Source organism: Argopecten irradians, chromosome 12 (assembly GCF_041381155.1).
Source record: "Argopecten irradians isolate NY chromosome 12, Ai_NY, whole genome shotgun sequence".
NCBI classification, from domain to species: domain Eukaryota; kingdom Metazoa; phylum Mollusca; class Bivalvia; order Pectinida; family Pectinidae; genus Argopecten; species Argopecten irradians.
The window spans coordinates 36,590,627-36,604,533 of record NC_091145.1 but is presented as its reverse complement, the minus strand read 5'-3'; the positions used below and the strand labels follow the sequence as shown (position 1 = coordinate 36,604,533).

Genomic DNA, 13,907 nt, shown 5'->3' with positions numbered 1-13,907 from the left:
TGACTCATAATCACTGCGCCAGTCAGAAAAACAGCGAAATGAATCTTCAATGTTAGCATAGATTATGGATTTTGCATTTATTTGGTGTTGTAACCTATTCTTAGGCCACCATTATATATTTCCGTCTGCTATTGTTGTTTTTAAGAAACTTAAACTTTTGGTTTCGGAAAAGTAGCTAGTGGGCCTTTAATTGACCCCGGAAGTTCTTATAACTTAATCTAATTGACCAACCAACCAAATTGGAAATCACAGTAATTACCGCGTTAAATTGTGCATAGACCTTTATGTACACGTAGGTACAGGGACCTGGCACGATTTATATTACCATACACACATTTATATTCATATATACTGTTGGATAAAAAATCGTGACAGGTCCCTGTGCATGTAGGCAACCTAACAAACTAAAAAGTGTATTACTCCAAGGTATTAGAAGTTTTGTACGAGGACACACGTTTAAAACATTACGTCGTGTGTAACATTTCCATAACCGTTTACTCAATGTTGTGATCTAATATTATTCAACTCATCTAAACGTTCTGTCTGTAAAATGGGACTTTAGCAAGTCTATACACACGGAACCAAAATCCAACTTCCGGAAACCGAGGCTCTTTCGCACAGGTGAGTATCTGATAACAATTTCTCCGCTGGGTTTTGGTAGTTTGTTTATCTTAGATATGAAAACTAGATGTAGCAAAGAACAAATCGAACACGCAAAATTTATCTATTAATTGAAAAGTCTAATTTTCTTTTACATCACAGGGACCTGGGAATTCGATACAGGTCTTACCTACGTTCAGCTGCTGTAGTCAAGAGAACATTGATGGGTGTACTTTTTCTGTTTTTGCAAATAATATACTTGCAAGGACATTACTTAAAACTTCTCAAAATGCGAACAAAGAATGGTTACATGAATGCAGCTATTAATAGGCTTACCTAATCGTAACCAATGCCCAGGCCCCTGCAGTTTTTACATTCTATCTCTATTTTTGTATAGACCCATCTTAGTTATGGTGTTTCGTCCGCGTGTGCATTTTTCACATTAACAACTTCTTTTCATGAACTGAAAGACACAGGGTATTCATATTTGGCCTGAAACATGTTGTGATAGAGATACGAGATACAATTAAGCTATACAGTTTGTCCAAGTAAATGACCTTGACCTTCATTTAAGGTCACACGCGTCTAACGGGCTAAAACCTTAAACATCTTCTTGCCAATATAACTGAGAGGCCTAAGCCAAAAGACATGATATTGGACCTGTAGTCTTCAATTAATACAAGAGGTCCAGAGGGCCTGTATCACTTACCTTGTTGTTTTTTTCTACTGTAGTTTTATGGTTTTATTAGTAGCCAGGGTCATGTAAGGACATGCCAGTTTTGTTGGTGGAGGAAAGCCAAAGTACCCGGAGGAAAACCAATGACCAGCAGTCATTACTTAGCAATTGCCCCACATGGGATACTAACCCGCATCCCAGTGGCAATCTAGATTGATCCCAGAGGTAGAGGGCTTGTGGCCAATTTATTAATTATCACAGAAACTAGAAATTAGAAATAGCAAAATTTACCCCATGATTTGTTTAATTTTGAATCCCTACCACAAAATGATGCTGTCAATATCATATGACTATGAGTGTCATTTAAAGCTAAGTTTCAAAGAAGAAGTTGTGTATATGACAGTTGCCATATTGACCCCTTTTGGCCCCGCTCCTTAGGCCCCCATAGGGTCAGCCCCACTATTTGTACAATTTTGATAACTCTTAGAAGGATGCTACCTTTGCATTATGAGTGCAATGCCAAGCTTTGTATTAGAGAAGAAGTCATTTATATGAAAATAGCCAATTTGACCACTTTTGGCCCCGCCCCTCAGGCCTACTGGGATCATCCCAAACATTTGTACAATTTTGAATCCCTATAAGCTCACCTTGGTACTTTGGACCAGGTGAGCCTATAATTAGTGCTACCTAGTTTATTCGAATGAATGACCTAGACGTTCATTTATAAGGTCACAAGGATCAAATAGGCTTAAAATCCTTACACAACCTTTTTGTCAATTACATAAGAGGCTTCGAGACTGCATATTGGGATGAAGGATTACCAAGTTTGGTTTTAAATGATTTACCTTGACCTGATAACAGGCCTGCAATATGCTGGATGAAGCACTTATAAGTTTGTTTATTTGAATGACTTTTACTTACTTTGAAGGCCATGATGGTCAAATATGGTTATATAACAACTAACTGTAGACATGTTGTACGTACAGAGACAAAATTTTAAAATGTTCAAGATGTATTTTACATAATTTGTTTCCATGTGCCATAGGATGGCCAAGATTCCATAAATTTGTAAAAAAGTGATTTGCATTGGTTTAAATTGTATGTTTTTTTCTCTCTGAAGGACAATTATTTTGAAAAATAATCTTTTTTTTTCCTTTTTTTTTCCAGCCACACCTACTAGGAAGGACTTAATGAGTAAGACATGAGTACCTGTAAGCCTCTAGGCAAGTTAGCTGTAATACTGATAGATCTACAGCATAGCTTTGTACTGGGATCCTGGTGTAGAGGTGTAGCAGTAGAAAATATCCAGAAGTCCTTTGAGGAGTGTGAGAAACTTGTAAAGTCCTTCTTACCTAACATTCCTGTACTTCTCACTCAGTGTCCCTTCCTAAACCCACAGGACAGAGCCTTCTATAGCAGTGTAAAGGGGCTGTTTGAGGAGAGGAATTATCCTGTCGTGTATAAATATGGCACCAACATAATGGAGGCTGAAGGGGCTGAGTCGTGGGTGAGAAGTATGATCGAGAGACAAGTTGACACCATCGTCATCGGAGGTTGTACAACTACAAGTTGTGTACGAGTTTCTTCAGTGGCTTTACGTCGACACTTCAAACACGCCCCCGTCCAGTTTATTGTAGACTTAACTATGTGTGGAGCACGAGACGATAATTATGTTAAAAGGTGTGACGCCTGTATGGAGTTTTATATGTTCTCTGGGGGAACAAGGAACTGTGAACTTTGTGTTAGTTCAGAGGATTTAACTTCACCGGTAGAATTAGCAAAAGAATACATGTCAAACGCCGGTGTCATTGTAAAGGAACAATTTGATTGGTCACCTTATTTGGTGCAAACGTAGAGAGAAAATTTTATTGGTGATCAAGATCTTAATTTTTGTCCTAAAAGAAAAATATAATTGGTCTAGCCTAAATGTTAGTGATATTGTTTGTTTCTTCTTCGCCTAAGGACCCTCATTATTATGAGAAGGATTTTATATCCTTCCTGTGACCTCAAAATATTTAGTCTTAACTAAGTCAAACTCATTTTTGTATTGGCTTGTTCTACCATAATCACGTATGGAACCAAGTATTGTGTTTTAAGTATCATGGTTACCTGGTAGGATGTAGGACTGATTTGTGGAGAACTAAATAAAGACACTCACAACGAACGATGGTGTGTAAGACATTTATTCTTTATCTTTTAATGATAATTTTAAACTACATTGTTATTTTTCTAAATTTATGGTTGGAGTAGACTCTTTAAATAATACAGTAACTTACCATACATGTATATTTCATATAAATTTGGTAATTTTTCAGTTTGACATGAAATTGACCGACTACATAATATATAAAAATTTTAAACAGTTTTTTAGTGTATAACTGTTGTTAGAAATTCAGCAACAGATAGACCGATACTTAGTTAGTACTTTTATTTGGTTTAGAACTTTAAACATAGGAAGAAACCATTCACAATACTTTTTGCATTATAATTAAGTATGTACCTTTAGAAATATGATTTTAATTGTCATTATAATGTGATTTAAGGATTGCACAGAACCAACTTCATCCTCAACACCCTGTCATACACACATCACAAAATCAAATATTCATCTCTTAAAACCATTTTCATGAAATTTCACACATAACTTCCTACAAGAATGAAGAACAACATTATCACATTGAATAACTTTCATTTCACATGCCACTTCCAAAGAATTCTGATTTACTTCGCATGATAACTACAAATTACCGAGTAATGTGATCATTACCAATGAAATTACATGAAAATGTCCTCATAGAACCCCTGGTATATGTAGCATTGATATTTTTATATCTGTACTTAAAGATAATTTGGTTTGTTCAATTGAAGCTTTCAAACAGAAACAAAATGTGTGTCATAGGAAGGTAAGTCATAGGACTAGTCATTCTCAGTTCTTCACATAGGGAAAATGACAAAGAAATGTAATGTTCTGTACATTACTTGCATGTATTCAAATACCAGATCCATGGAAACCGTAAAACAATATAAAGATAAATGGAATAGAATATCAATATCAACCTATAATCTAGAATAAATATCGCTGAAGGAGACACTGTGGGTTGCTGAAGAGAGTACTAACTCATGCTGTAGTTAAGAGTATTTGTTTTTGATGTAAATTGTCTCTATCTGTATGTGCCCATCAATGAGTTCCTCTTCCACCCCAGTCAGACACCAGTTGTGTGAGCTCACCTCCAGGGACTCCCACTCAGATTTAAAGGCTTTCATGGGGTCCTGGGGTGTCATCATCCCTGCCCCAGACATCTGTTCCTGCATTGCCTTAGTCTGATCAGCCGCTGTAGAAATACATTAGTTCAAATGAGAATACAGACAGAGATAGCTACATAATCTAAAACAATTACAGCTAAACATTCTCCAAGCTTATCCAACTGCAAGTATTTGGATTTCCAAATTATACAAGTTCAAGTTATCAAGATTTGACTGTACAAGTTACCTGTTCAAAACAATTTTTACTTACCATCTAGTTGCTATAATATTATGCAGTAGAAAATATACAGAAAAAGTTATCGTGATCTATATACACAGATGAGACTTTTACCAAAACTTTATAGCGAGCATCATTATAATATTTGACACATCATTCTCATTTTGCAAAGAATTGTTTTGATGGCCTGACAGCTGACAGACATTTCAGGACATGCCTTTTTTTTGACATTGCAGAACACCAGTCCTAGAGACAAACTGTTGACCTACATTAAGTACCTGCCTTTAGTAAACTTCATACAAAAGACATGTAGATGGGCTAGCGGTAGATGTCACACCTTAACCATTTAGGCAGTGTGTGATTCCAGGAGATCATAGTGGTATCATATAGATCATTGTTTTAAGATAAGTGACAATGTCAATGTTTTGATTAGTATATTACAAAATGTACACGATAAATCACAGTAAACCATGAATCAGAGGGTGCAGTGATAACAGTGTCTATTTCAGGCTATTCTTTTTCCCGTTAAAGACCTTTTAGTCACAGGCTACAGGGGCCAAGTGGTTAAGATGTATTGACATGTTACCAGAAGCCCTCTATCAGTGATTCGCAAGTTTGAATCTCATATGGGGCAGTCGAAACAAGGTACTGACCGATTTCCCTCCACCTATAAAACTAGCACATCCTTAAATGGCCTAATTATATAATAGGATGTAAACTAATCACATCAAACTTGTCACCAAACATAAAGTTAACATTTTCACCAGATCACTTACCATTATCCTGTCCTAGTATTAGTGTGTACATACTTCTCAGACCAAACACATTCAGGAAATACCAGGAGGCTGAACTAACCCTGTAAACCAAATCAAATCAATGTCAATTCAGGGTATACATTATAGTAATATAATGGTACTACATCAATTTAAAAGTAAAATAATGGTTGTACATCGGTTTAAAGTTTAAAACTATGACCATACCGTATTCGCTGTAATTAATGCCCTTTCCCCTATAAGCACCCCTCCCCTTTTCTGGAGAAGGAATTGAAGTTGTATAAACACCCTCATCCAACAAATTAAATGTTTTACAATATGTGGTACCTCTTCATCAGTTTTGTATTCCATATTACATTATTTTGCAAGTCTTTTACACGTTTGTTTGTTTGTTTGTTTGATTAATTAACGTCCAATTAACAGTTATGGTCATGTAAGGACGGCCTCCCATGTAAATCACGACATAACAATGCGCCTCAAAGGTCAAAAGGTATATATGCATGTTTACTGTAAAAGATTAATGTGTCATGAGCACAGAAAGAGTTAAATTTTTGTCCACAACTAACATTTTGATTAACTAATAAGGGCCCCCTTAATTAAGTGGCTTTGGCCCTAATTACAGGGAATTCAGTACATAAACTTGTTGTATAGAGAAACAAAGATCTCCCTCATCGATAATTATTTGCTTGTATATAACTACATTTGTATCAAGATTTAAATCTATATCACATGTACAGCTGAATTGGACAAAGGGACATAACTCTGTATCAGGTGTAAAGTTTCAACTTAAGACAACCCAAGGAATTATGATATTTATGAGAACACTCACCATGATGCATCCAATGACTGTAATTCTATCCCTCTTTGTAACATCGGTTTGAATCTTAGAGTCAATGGAAATGGAACTTTAGCTGAAAACACAAAGACATTTTTTGATCAATGGTGTGTAACCCACAAAGCTGTACATCTATCCAAATTCATCTCCAATAATGAGCCGAGCCTGTGTAAAAACATCATATGTGTGTAACAAGAGATAACAAACTTTGAATATAAAAATCCAAGATGGCTGCCTGGCAGCAATTTTGATGACCGATCGGTCGCAAATCACAATATGCACAACTAGGGCCCTAGGGGAACCTAAATATGAATTTTGAGACAGATCCCTTCAGTACTTTCTGAGAAATAGCGATAACAACCTTTGAATAACAAAGTCCAAGATGGCTGCCTGGCGGCCATCTTGTTAACCGATCGGTCCCAAAATGCAATATGCACAACTAGGACCCTAGGGGAACCTACATATGAAATTTGAGACAGATACCTTCAGTACTATCTGAGAAATGGTCATAACAAACTTTAACTATCGAAATCCAAGATGGCGGCCATCTTGTTTACCGATTGGTCCAAAAATGCAATATGCACAACAAGGGCCCTAGGGGAACCTACATATTAATTTGAGAAAGATCCCTTTTCAGCACTTTTTGAGAAATGGGGATATCAAACCTTAACTATCAAAATCCAAGATGGCCGCCTGGCGGCCATCTTGTTTTTCCTTTTAGCCTCAAAATCTGTATGGCACAAATAGCGACCAAGGGTAACCTCCATGTGAAGTTTGAACAAAATTCCTTCAGTAGTTCTCAAGAAATATCGATAACAAACTTCAACTGCCAAAATCAAAGATGGCTACCTGGCGGCCATCTTGTTTTTCCGATCAGCCGCAAAATCTGTATGGCACAACTAGGGACCAAGGGTAACGTCCATGTGAAGTTTGAACAAAATCCCTTCAGTAGTTCTCAAGAAATATCGATAACAAACTTCAACTGCCAAAATCAAAGATGGCTGCCTGGCGGCCATCTTGTTTTTCCGATCAGCCTCAAAATCTGTATGGCACAACTAGGGACCAAGGGTAACCTCCATGTGAAGTTTGAACAAAATCCCTTCAGTAGTTCTCAAGAAATATTGATAACAAACTTCAACTGCCAAAATCAAAGATGGCTGCCTGGCGGCCATCTCGTTTTTCCGATCAGCCTCAAAATCTGTATGGCACAACTAGGGACCAAGAGTAACCTCCATGTGAAGTTTGAACAAAATCCCTTCAGTAGTTCTCAAGAAATATCGATAACAAAATCCCTTCAGTAGTTCTCAAGAAATATCGATAACAAACTTCAACTGCCTAAATCAAAGATGGCTGCCTGGCGGCCATCTTGTTTTTCCGATCAGCCTCAAAATCTGTATGGCACAACTAGGGACCAAGGGTAACCTCCATGTGAAGTTTGAACAAAATCCCTTCAGTAGTTCTCAAGAAATATTGATAACAAAATCCCTTCAGTAGTTCTCAAGGAATATCGATAACAAACTTCAACTGCCAAAATCAAAGATGGCTGCCTGGCGGCCATCTTGTTTTTCCGATTAGCCTCAAAATCTGTATGGCACAACTAGGGACCAAGGGTAACCTCCATGTGAAGTTTGAACAAAATCCCTTCAGTAGTTCTCAAGAAATATTGATAACAAACTTCATTCAACTGCCAAAATCAAACGATGGCTGCCTGGCGGCCATCTTGTTTTTCGCGATCAGCCTTAATATGTATTCTGTATGAGCACAGCTAGGACCAAGGGTAACCTCCATGTGAAGTTTGAACAAAATCCCTTCAGTAGTTCTCAAGAAATATCGATAACAAACTTCAAACTGCCAAAATCAAAGATGGCTGCCTGGCCTGCAGATCTTGTTTTTCCGATCAGCCTCAAATCTGTTATTGTCTCACAACACTAGGGACCAAGGGGACCCTCATGTGAAGTTTGAACAAAATCCCTGCAGCATTTTTTAAGAAATAGTGATAACAGAGCATTGTTTACGGACGGACGCCAGACCACGGACGCAGGGCGATTTTGAATAGCCCACCATCTGATGATGGTGGGCTAAAAATATAGTTTTCTTTAGAGATTATGGAACATATATTCTCGCACCTTCGACAGGGAATCTCACTTGATTACCCGAGTGCTAGATTTTTCTATCTCGTCCGATCTGTCTTGGTACCTTTACGCGAATTTTGGCGGGAATTTTACGCCATTCATGTAACAGTACCGCGCATGTGACGTCAAAGCTCTTCAAACCGGGACGTCACAAGCGTCAGATAATCAATATTATTAGAAATATATGCATTCAGTCATTTACCATGCATTGATTTGGTTGTTGTTTTTAATCATGAAAACAGTATGTACCGATTGATCATCGTTTTCTCTTTTATATAACCGAACTATAGTTTTATGCGGAATGACTGAAATCGAAGCGCAGATGAAATGGTTAATCGGCTTTGAACCAGGAGGCCCAAGACGGGATAGTTTTACACTCTGAACGCGTATATAGATGGGTTTTGTTATATCTTAGAGGCGCGAGAAAAAAAATCTATTACCTTTAAGTGATCGAGATTGGGATATCTCAGTCTCGGGCTAAGATTTTGTAACATCCCAACCTCGGCTATCGCCTCGGTTGGGATTATGTTACAAAATCTTAGCCCTCGACTGAGATAACCCGATCTCGATCACTTACAGGTAACAGATTTTATTAGTATTGACTTAAAATACCTGTAATAATTTTTTAATTGGGCTTAATCTGATCTATATATGTTAGAAGTAAAGCTTGATAGCAGATGAGGATAAATAAGTATTTTGTAGCATCCTCTCTTACTATACATAACAAGTGGAATTTCAGAAAAAAAATCTTCCACAGGAATACTGTTGTTACTTACTGATTAAAAGCAGAAACATGGACAGACCCTCTAGACCATCTGATTTTGTTATATGTTACTGTTGTGTGTACCTGTATTTGTTTTAGGATTGGAAGTAGATACCTGGGGTAATCACACATTGATGTACACTGTGTATTAGAGTGTTCTATTTTACATACTTGTTAAGAATCCTGAGAAGGCCCAGTTGATCCATCCTCCAATGACTATCATGGGTAACACATTAGTAACGTTACCCTTCAACATGTCCGTCATCATGTTAGGATCTGTAATATATAGACTCAGCATCAGCTTCTACATCAAACATTAACATTCATGTAAACCAACTTTACAGTATAACACGAACAGGCTTATATACAGACTCAGCATCAGCTTCTACATCAAACATTAACATTTATGTAAACCAGCTTTACAGTAAAACACGAACAGGCTTACATACAGACTCAGCATCAGCTTCTACATCAAACATTAACATTTATGTAAACCAACTTTACAGTAAAACACAAACAGGCTTACATACAGACTCAGCATCAGCTTCTACATCAAACATTAACATTTATGTAAACCAACTTTACAGTAAAACACAAACAGGCTTACATACAGACTCAGCATCAGCTTCTACATCAAACATTAACATTTATGTAAACCAGCTTTACAGTAAAACACGAACAGGCTTACATACAGACTCAGCATCAGCTTCTACATCAAACATTAACATTTATGTAAACCAGCTTTACAGTAAAACACAAACAGGCTTACATACAGACTCAGCATCAGCTTCTACATCAAACATTAACATTTATGTAAACCAACTTTACAGTAAAACACAACAGGCTTACATACAGACTCAGCATCAGCTTCAACATCAAACATTAACATTTATGTAAACCAACTTTACAGTAAAACACAAACAGGCTTACATACAGACTCAGCATCAGCTTCTACATCAAACATTAACATTTATGTAAACCAACTTTACAGTAAAACACAAACAGGCTTACATACAGACTCAGCATCAGCTTCTACATCAAACATTAACATTTATGTAAACCAACTTTACAGTAAAACACAAACAGGCTTACATACAGACTCAGCATCAGCTTCTACATCAAACATTAACATTTATGTAAACCAACTTTACAGCAATACACAAACAGGCTTACATACAGACTCAGCATCAGCTTCTACGTCAAACATTAACATTTATGTAAACCAGCTTTACAGTAAAACATGAACAGGCTTACATACAGACTCAGCATCAGCTTCTACATCAAACATTAACATTTATGTAAACCAACTTTACAGTAAAACACGAACAGGCTTACATACAGACTCAGCAAGCTCTACATCAGCATTTTGTAAACTTTACATAAAACATGAAGCTTTACAGTCAGCATCAGTCTACATCAAACATTAACATTTATGTAAACCAGCTTTACAGTAAAACATGAACAGGCTTACATACAGACTCAGCATCAGCTTCTACATCAAACATTAACATTTATGTAAACCAGCTTTACAGTAAAACATGAACAGGCTTACATACAGACTCAGCATCAGCTTCTACATCAAACATTAACATCAGCTTCAACCAACTTTACAGTAAAACACGAACAGGCTTACAATGAATTCATGGCTATAAAGCTATAACATAGTAGTTTTCGTGTCCCGGCAAGATTAATACAATATGTTTTTCATATTATATAATGAACTATGCTTACAACAAAGTGATTCCGTAGGTCCCCAGTTGTTTATTATAACTGCGTTTTACTATATTTTCCCTGTGTGACTTCATTTTGCAATTCAGAATTGAGAAATCATGAAAATTAATCACTGTGATAAGGTTACACATACAGACACAGAAGAACAATATTAGTCAAAATCATGAAATCAAAATCGTTATGGAACATCATCAGGCTTAATTAGTAATTTGGTTTGATTAGTTTAACGTCCTATTATTACAGCCACAAACTAGGTTGACCTTTCACCTCTGAGTCAAGAGTCTAAATCAGGTAGTTGCAAGGTACAGATCGCAAATTACCTCCTAAACCTGATCATGATGTGTCCTTTAATTAAATAAGTCATGACCCTGGCTGTTGATAGGAAATTAATTTATTAAAGTTAAAATATATATATATATTCACTTTTCTGATAGACTAAATGTAAATATTACATGAATTAATGCAAGTATTACATGAATCAATGTTAAATATATTTTCCTTTATCATCAACTAAAGACTATAACCCACCTGTCATAGGATTCTTGGCAACACCTTCGCGTTTCTCCTTTTTGAAAAATCCATCATTTTCATGGTTAAAGAAATGCTTGCGCATCATAAAACTCTGCAATTGTCAAAATATTTAATTAATGGCTGCATTACTATACGTTTTCACTGGGTGTTCCATAAATGGAGTCTTCCTCAGTATGGGGTTTTTCAGAAAAAATTGCGGGGTCCTCTGCTTTGAATTTGTGTATGCTTAAAAAGGATATGGGGACAGCATAAAAGCAAATCCCGAAATGTACTTATGGTGTTAAGTGATTTATTTCATGTAAACTTAATTTTATCTGAAAAATATCAAAAACAAAACATCTTTCTACTAATGACATGAATCCACCCCAGTTCAATCTCAGAATTAATTAAATTGATAAGGTAATGGTAATTTAATTAATTACATTAGCTAAAAACATGTTTTGTAATGGTAATGGTTATGATAATGCCATTTTAAAATGTAATGTGTAGTTTAATTAATTACATCGCTATGTAATTGAACTCATCCCTGACAATCTGCATAGTGTTGACTTTCCTACATGTTTCCGATACTAGCATGCTTCCTCAGTTGGATCCAATGACCAACGTTGGTGTATGATGTCAGTACTATAATAAAGTCACACTGACCTTATAATTACTCCTTTTAAAATATGCTGACTTTAAATAATTTATTGTTTAAAATTCAAAATCAATTATTGAATAGACATTTGAAACACATACCGGTATGTATACCATGTATAACATGCCAATTGTTTACCAATAATTACCTGCTTTGGAATATATTTTCCATTTTCTCTCAACATTCTGCTGCGGATAAGTGCATGACTGCAAATGAAAAATAAAGTTTAAAGTCTGTATAATTGAAGAAAGACTATGATTCACATCAATTAAATGTCTACTTCAGACTTATATAATTATAAAACCTTTGTTCACAATTCTCTCAATCTCCTATATAGGTAGGTTTTTAATTTACTTGGAGTGGTCTGGTCTATGGCACCACATGTATGTATATTTGACCAAATAATTAAAAGCGCCCATGTCCGTATAAGCGACCCTTTTCTTTTTGAGGCCTCGGGCATTAAAGACCAAAACTATTAAAACTCTACATAGGTTTACAATAATTTCTTCTGATTAAGCACCTTTTCATTATATATTTCAATTGTAAACTCCCTGGGCACTTATATATAATTATTGGGTCGAATACTGTAACAGGGCGAGAATAGCACAAGTGTGCCACCAGAAGGGCTCAAACTCGCCACCCTGGACTTACTGGTCCGCCACTCTACCAACTAAGCTGAAAGGAAATTTCCTATAGTTTCACTCCACTTCGGCATATGTTCCCGTGACGGGACCGCGAAGTGAATGAAATGTTTAATTTCTATGATGAAAATATATAAAATCAAAAAAAATAAATATAACTGCACAATTTAATGGAAAGACATCTAAGTTTAGTAAAACGATGAATGAATTGTGAATCAGTGGTCCATTTCGGAGCTTTTTTTGCTACAGGCGTGGGACATAAGTATTCATCACTGTTGTTTTTTCACTATATATTCTATGTATTTTTACTTCTTTTCTTTGAATTTTCCTGATCTCATTTATTGATAGATTATCACCAAATTTGGCATACTTAAAGAGAATTGTCTACATTTTCAGCTCATACTATTTTCAAAATTTTCCGATGCTCCGTTTTCAATATATCATTATTTTGGTGCACCATTTAATTTCTATGACGCCATTTCCTTCTTTGTTCTTACCAAAATGGCAACGAAAAAGTTTTGCTTTCTAAAAAACGCTGTTTTCTCAATAAGTAGATAACGGATAATTTTGCAAATATTATGAGCTGAGAATGTAGACAATTTTCTATAAGTAAGCCAAATTTGGTTGAATTCCATTAATAGATGAGATCAGAAAAATTCAAAGAAAAAATATAAAAATACATAGAATACATAGGGAAAAAACAACACTGACAAATACTTATGTCCCATACTGTCAGAAACTCCTGTGGTCAGACTGTACATTTCGGTATTTCCGACTCTATTTCGGCACATTGCATGCATCCCGGTATGATGAAGAAACACAATAATACCAACCTATCCGAAACCTGTTGTAGTTCTGTCTTTTTCTCGGAAGACAAAAGTATAGTTACATAATGTCGGATTATCCCAGTTAAGAACGTGATCACCACAATGGGTAGAAAAACCCAAAATCTGATGTTGGAGTCGAGCAGCAGTTCGGCCATTGCTGCAACTTTACCGGAAATGGGCTCGAACCGTTTTATGACGACACTAGCGATATTATAGCAAACGAAAAGGTTAGTATTGAAAGTATAAGAAAGTATCCTTCGTATACATATGACATAATTTT

General features: G+C 36.0%; 2 protein-coding genes across 3 annotated transcripts; one reads left to right on the top strand and one right to left on the bottom strand.

The window, feature by feature from the left end:
- The first annotated feature begins 415 nt into the window (after window positions 1-415).
- Window positions 416-3,440, top strand: LOC138304844 (uncharacterized). 2 transcript variants are annotated; one of them, XM_069245169.1, is made up of 2 exons: window positions 416-621; window positions 2,444-3,440. In XM_069245169.1, exon 2 carries the CDS (start codon window positions 2,478-2,480, stop codon window positions 3,129-3,131), a length of 654 nt encoding a protein of 217 aa, XP_069101270.1. In that variant the 5' UTR covers window positions 416-621; window positions 2,444-2,477; the 3' UTR covers window positions 3,132-3,440. The 2 variants fall into 2 exon arrangements, with proteins under 2 accessions (XP_069101270.1, XP_069101271.1); XM_069245170.1 differs by lacking the exon at window positions 416-621 and adding an exon at window positions 682-1,501.
- Window position 3,441: 1 nt separating this feature from the next.
- LOC138304843 (ER membrane protein complex subunit 3-like) lies at window positions 3,442-13,813 on the bottom strand. The gene is made up of 7 exons (XM_069245168.1): window positions 13,634-13,813; window positions 12,308-12,365; window positions 11,520-11,613; window positions 9,432-9,536; window positions 6,360-6,441; window positions 5,534-5,613; window positions 3,442-4,608 (listed from the first exon to the last, which is right to left on the bottom strand). The coding sequence occupies exons 1-7, from the start codon at window positions 13,780-13,782 to the stop codon at window positions 4,406-4,408; spliced, it is 771 nt and encodes a 256-aa protein (XP_069101269.1). The 5' UTR covers window positions 13,783-13,813; the 3' UTR covers window positions 3,442-4,405.
- Window positions 13,814-13,907: the final 94 nt, after the last annotated feature.

Bases quoted from the DNA above. Each gene is read 5' to 3' on its own strand.
- LOC138304843 (XM_069245168.1), bottom strand. From the start codon at position 13,782: ATGGCCGAACTGCTGCTCGACTCCAACATCAGATTTTGGGTTTTTCTA. The intron at 12,366-13,633 runs GTTGGTATTATT...TTTCATTTGCAG, and splicing joins CTACAACAGGTTTCGGATAG to TCATGCACTTATCCGCAGCA. The intron at 9,537-11,519 runs GTGGGTTATAGT...TATATATTACAG, and splicing joins TGCCAAGAATCCTATGACAG to ATCCTAACATGATGACGGAC.
- LOC138304844 (XM_069245169.1), top strand. From the start codon at position 2,478: ATGAGTACCTGTAAGCCTCTAGGCAAGTTAGCTGTAATACTGATAGAT.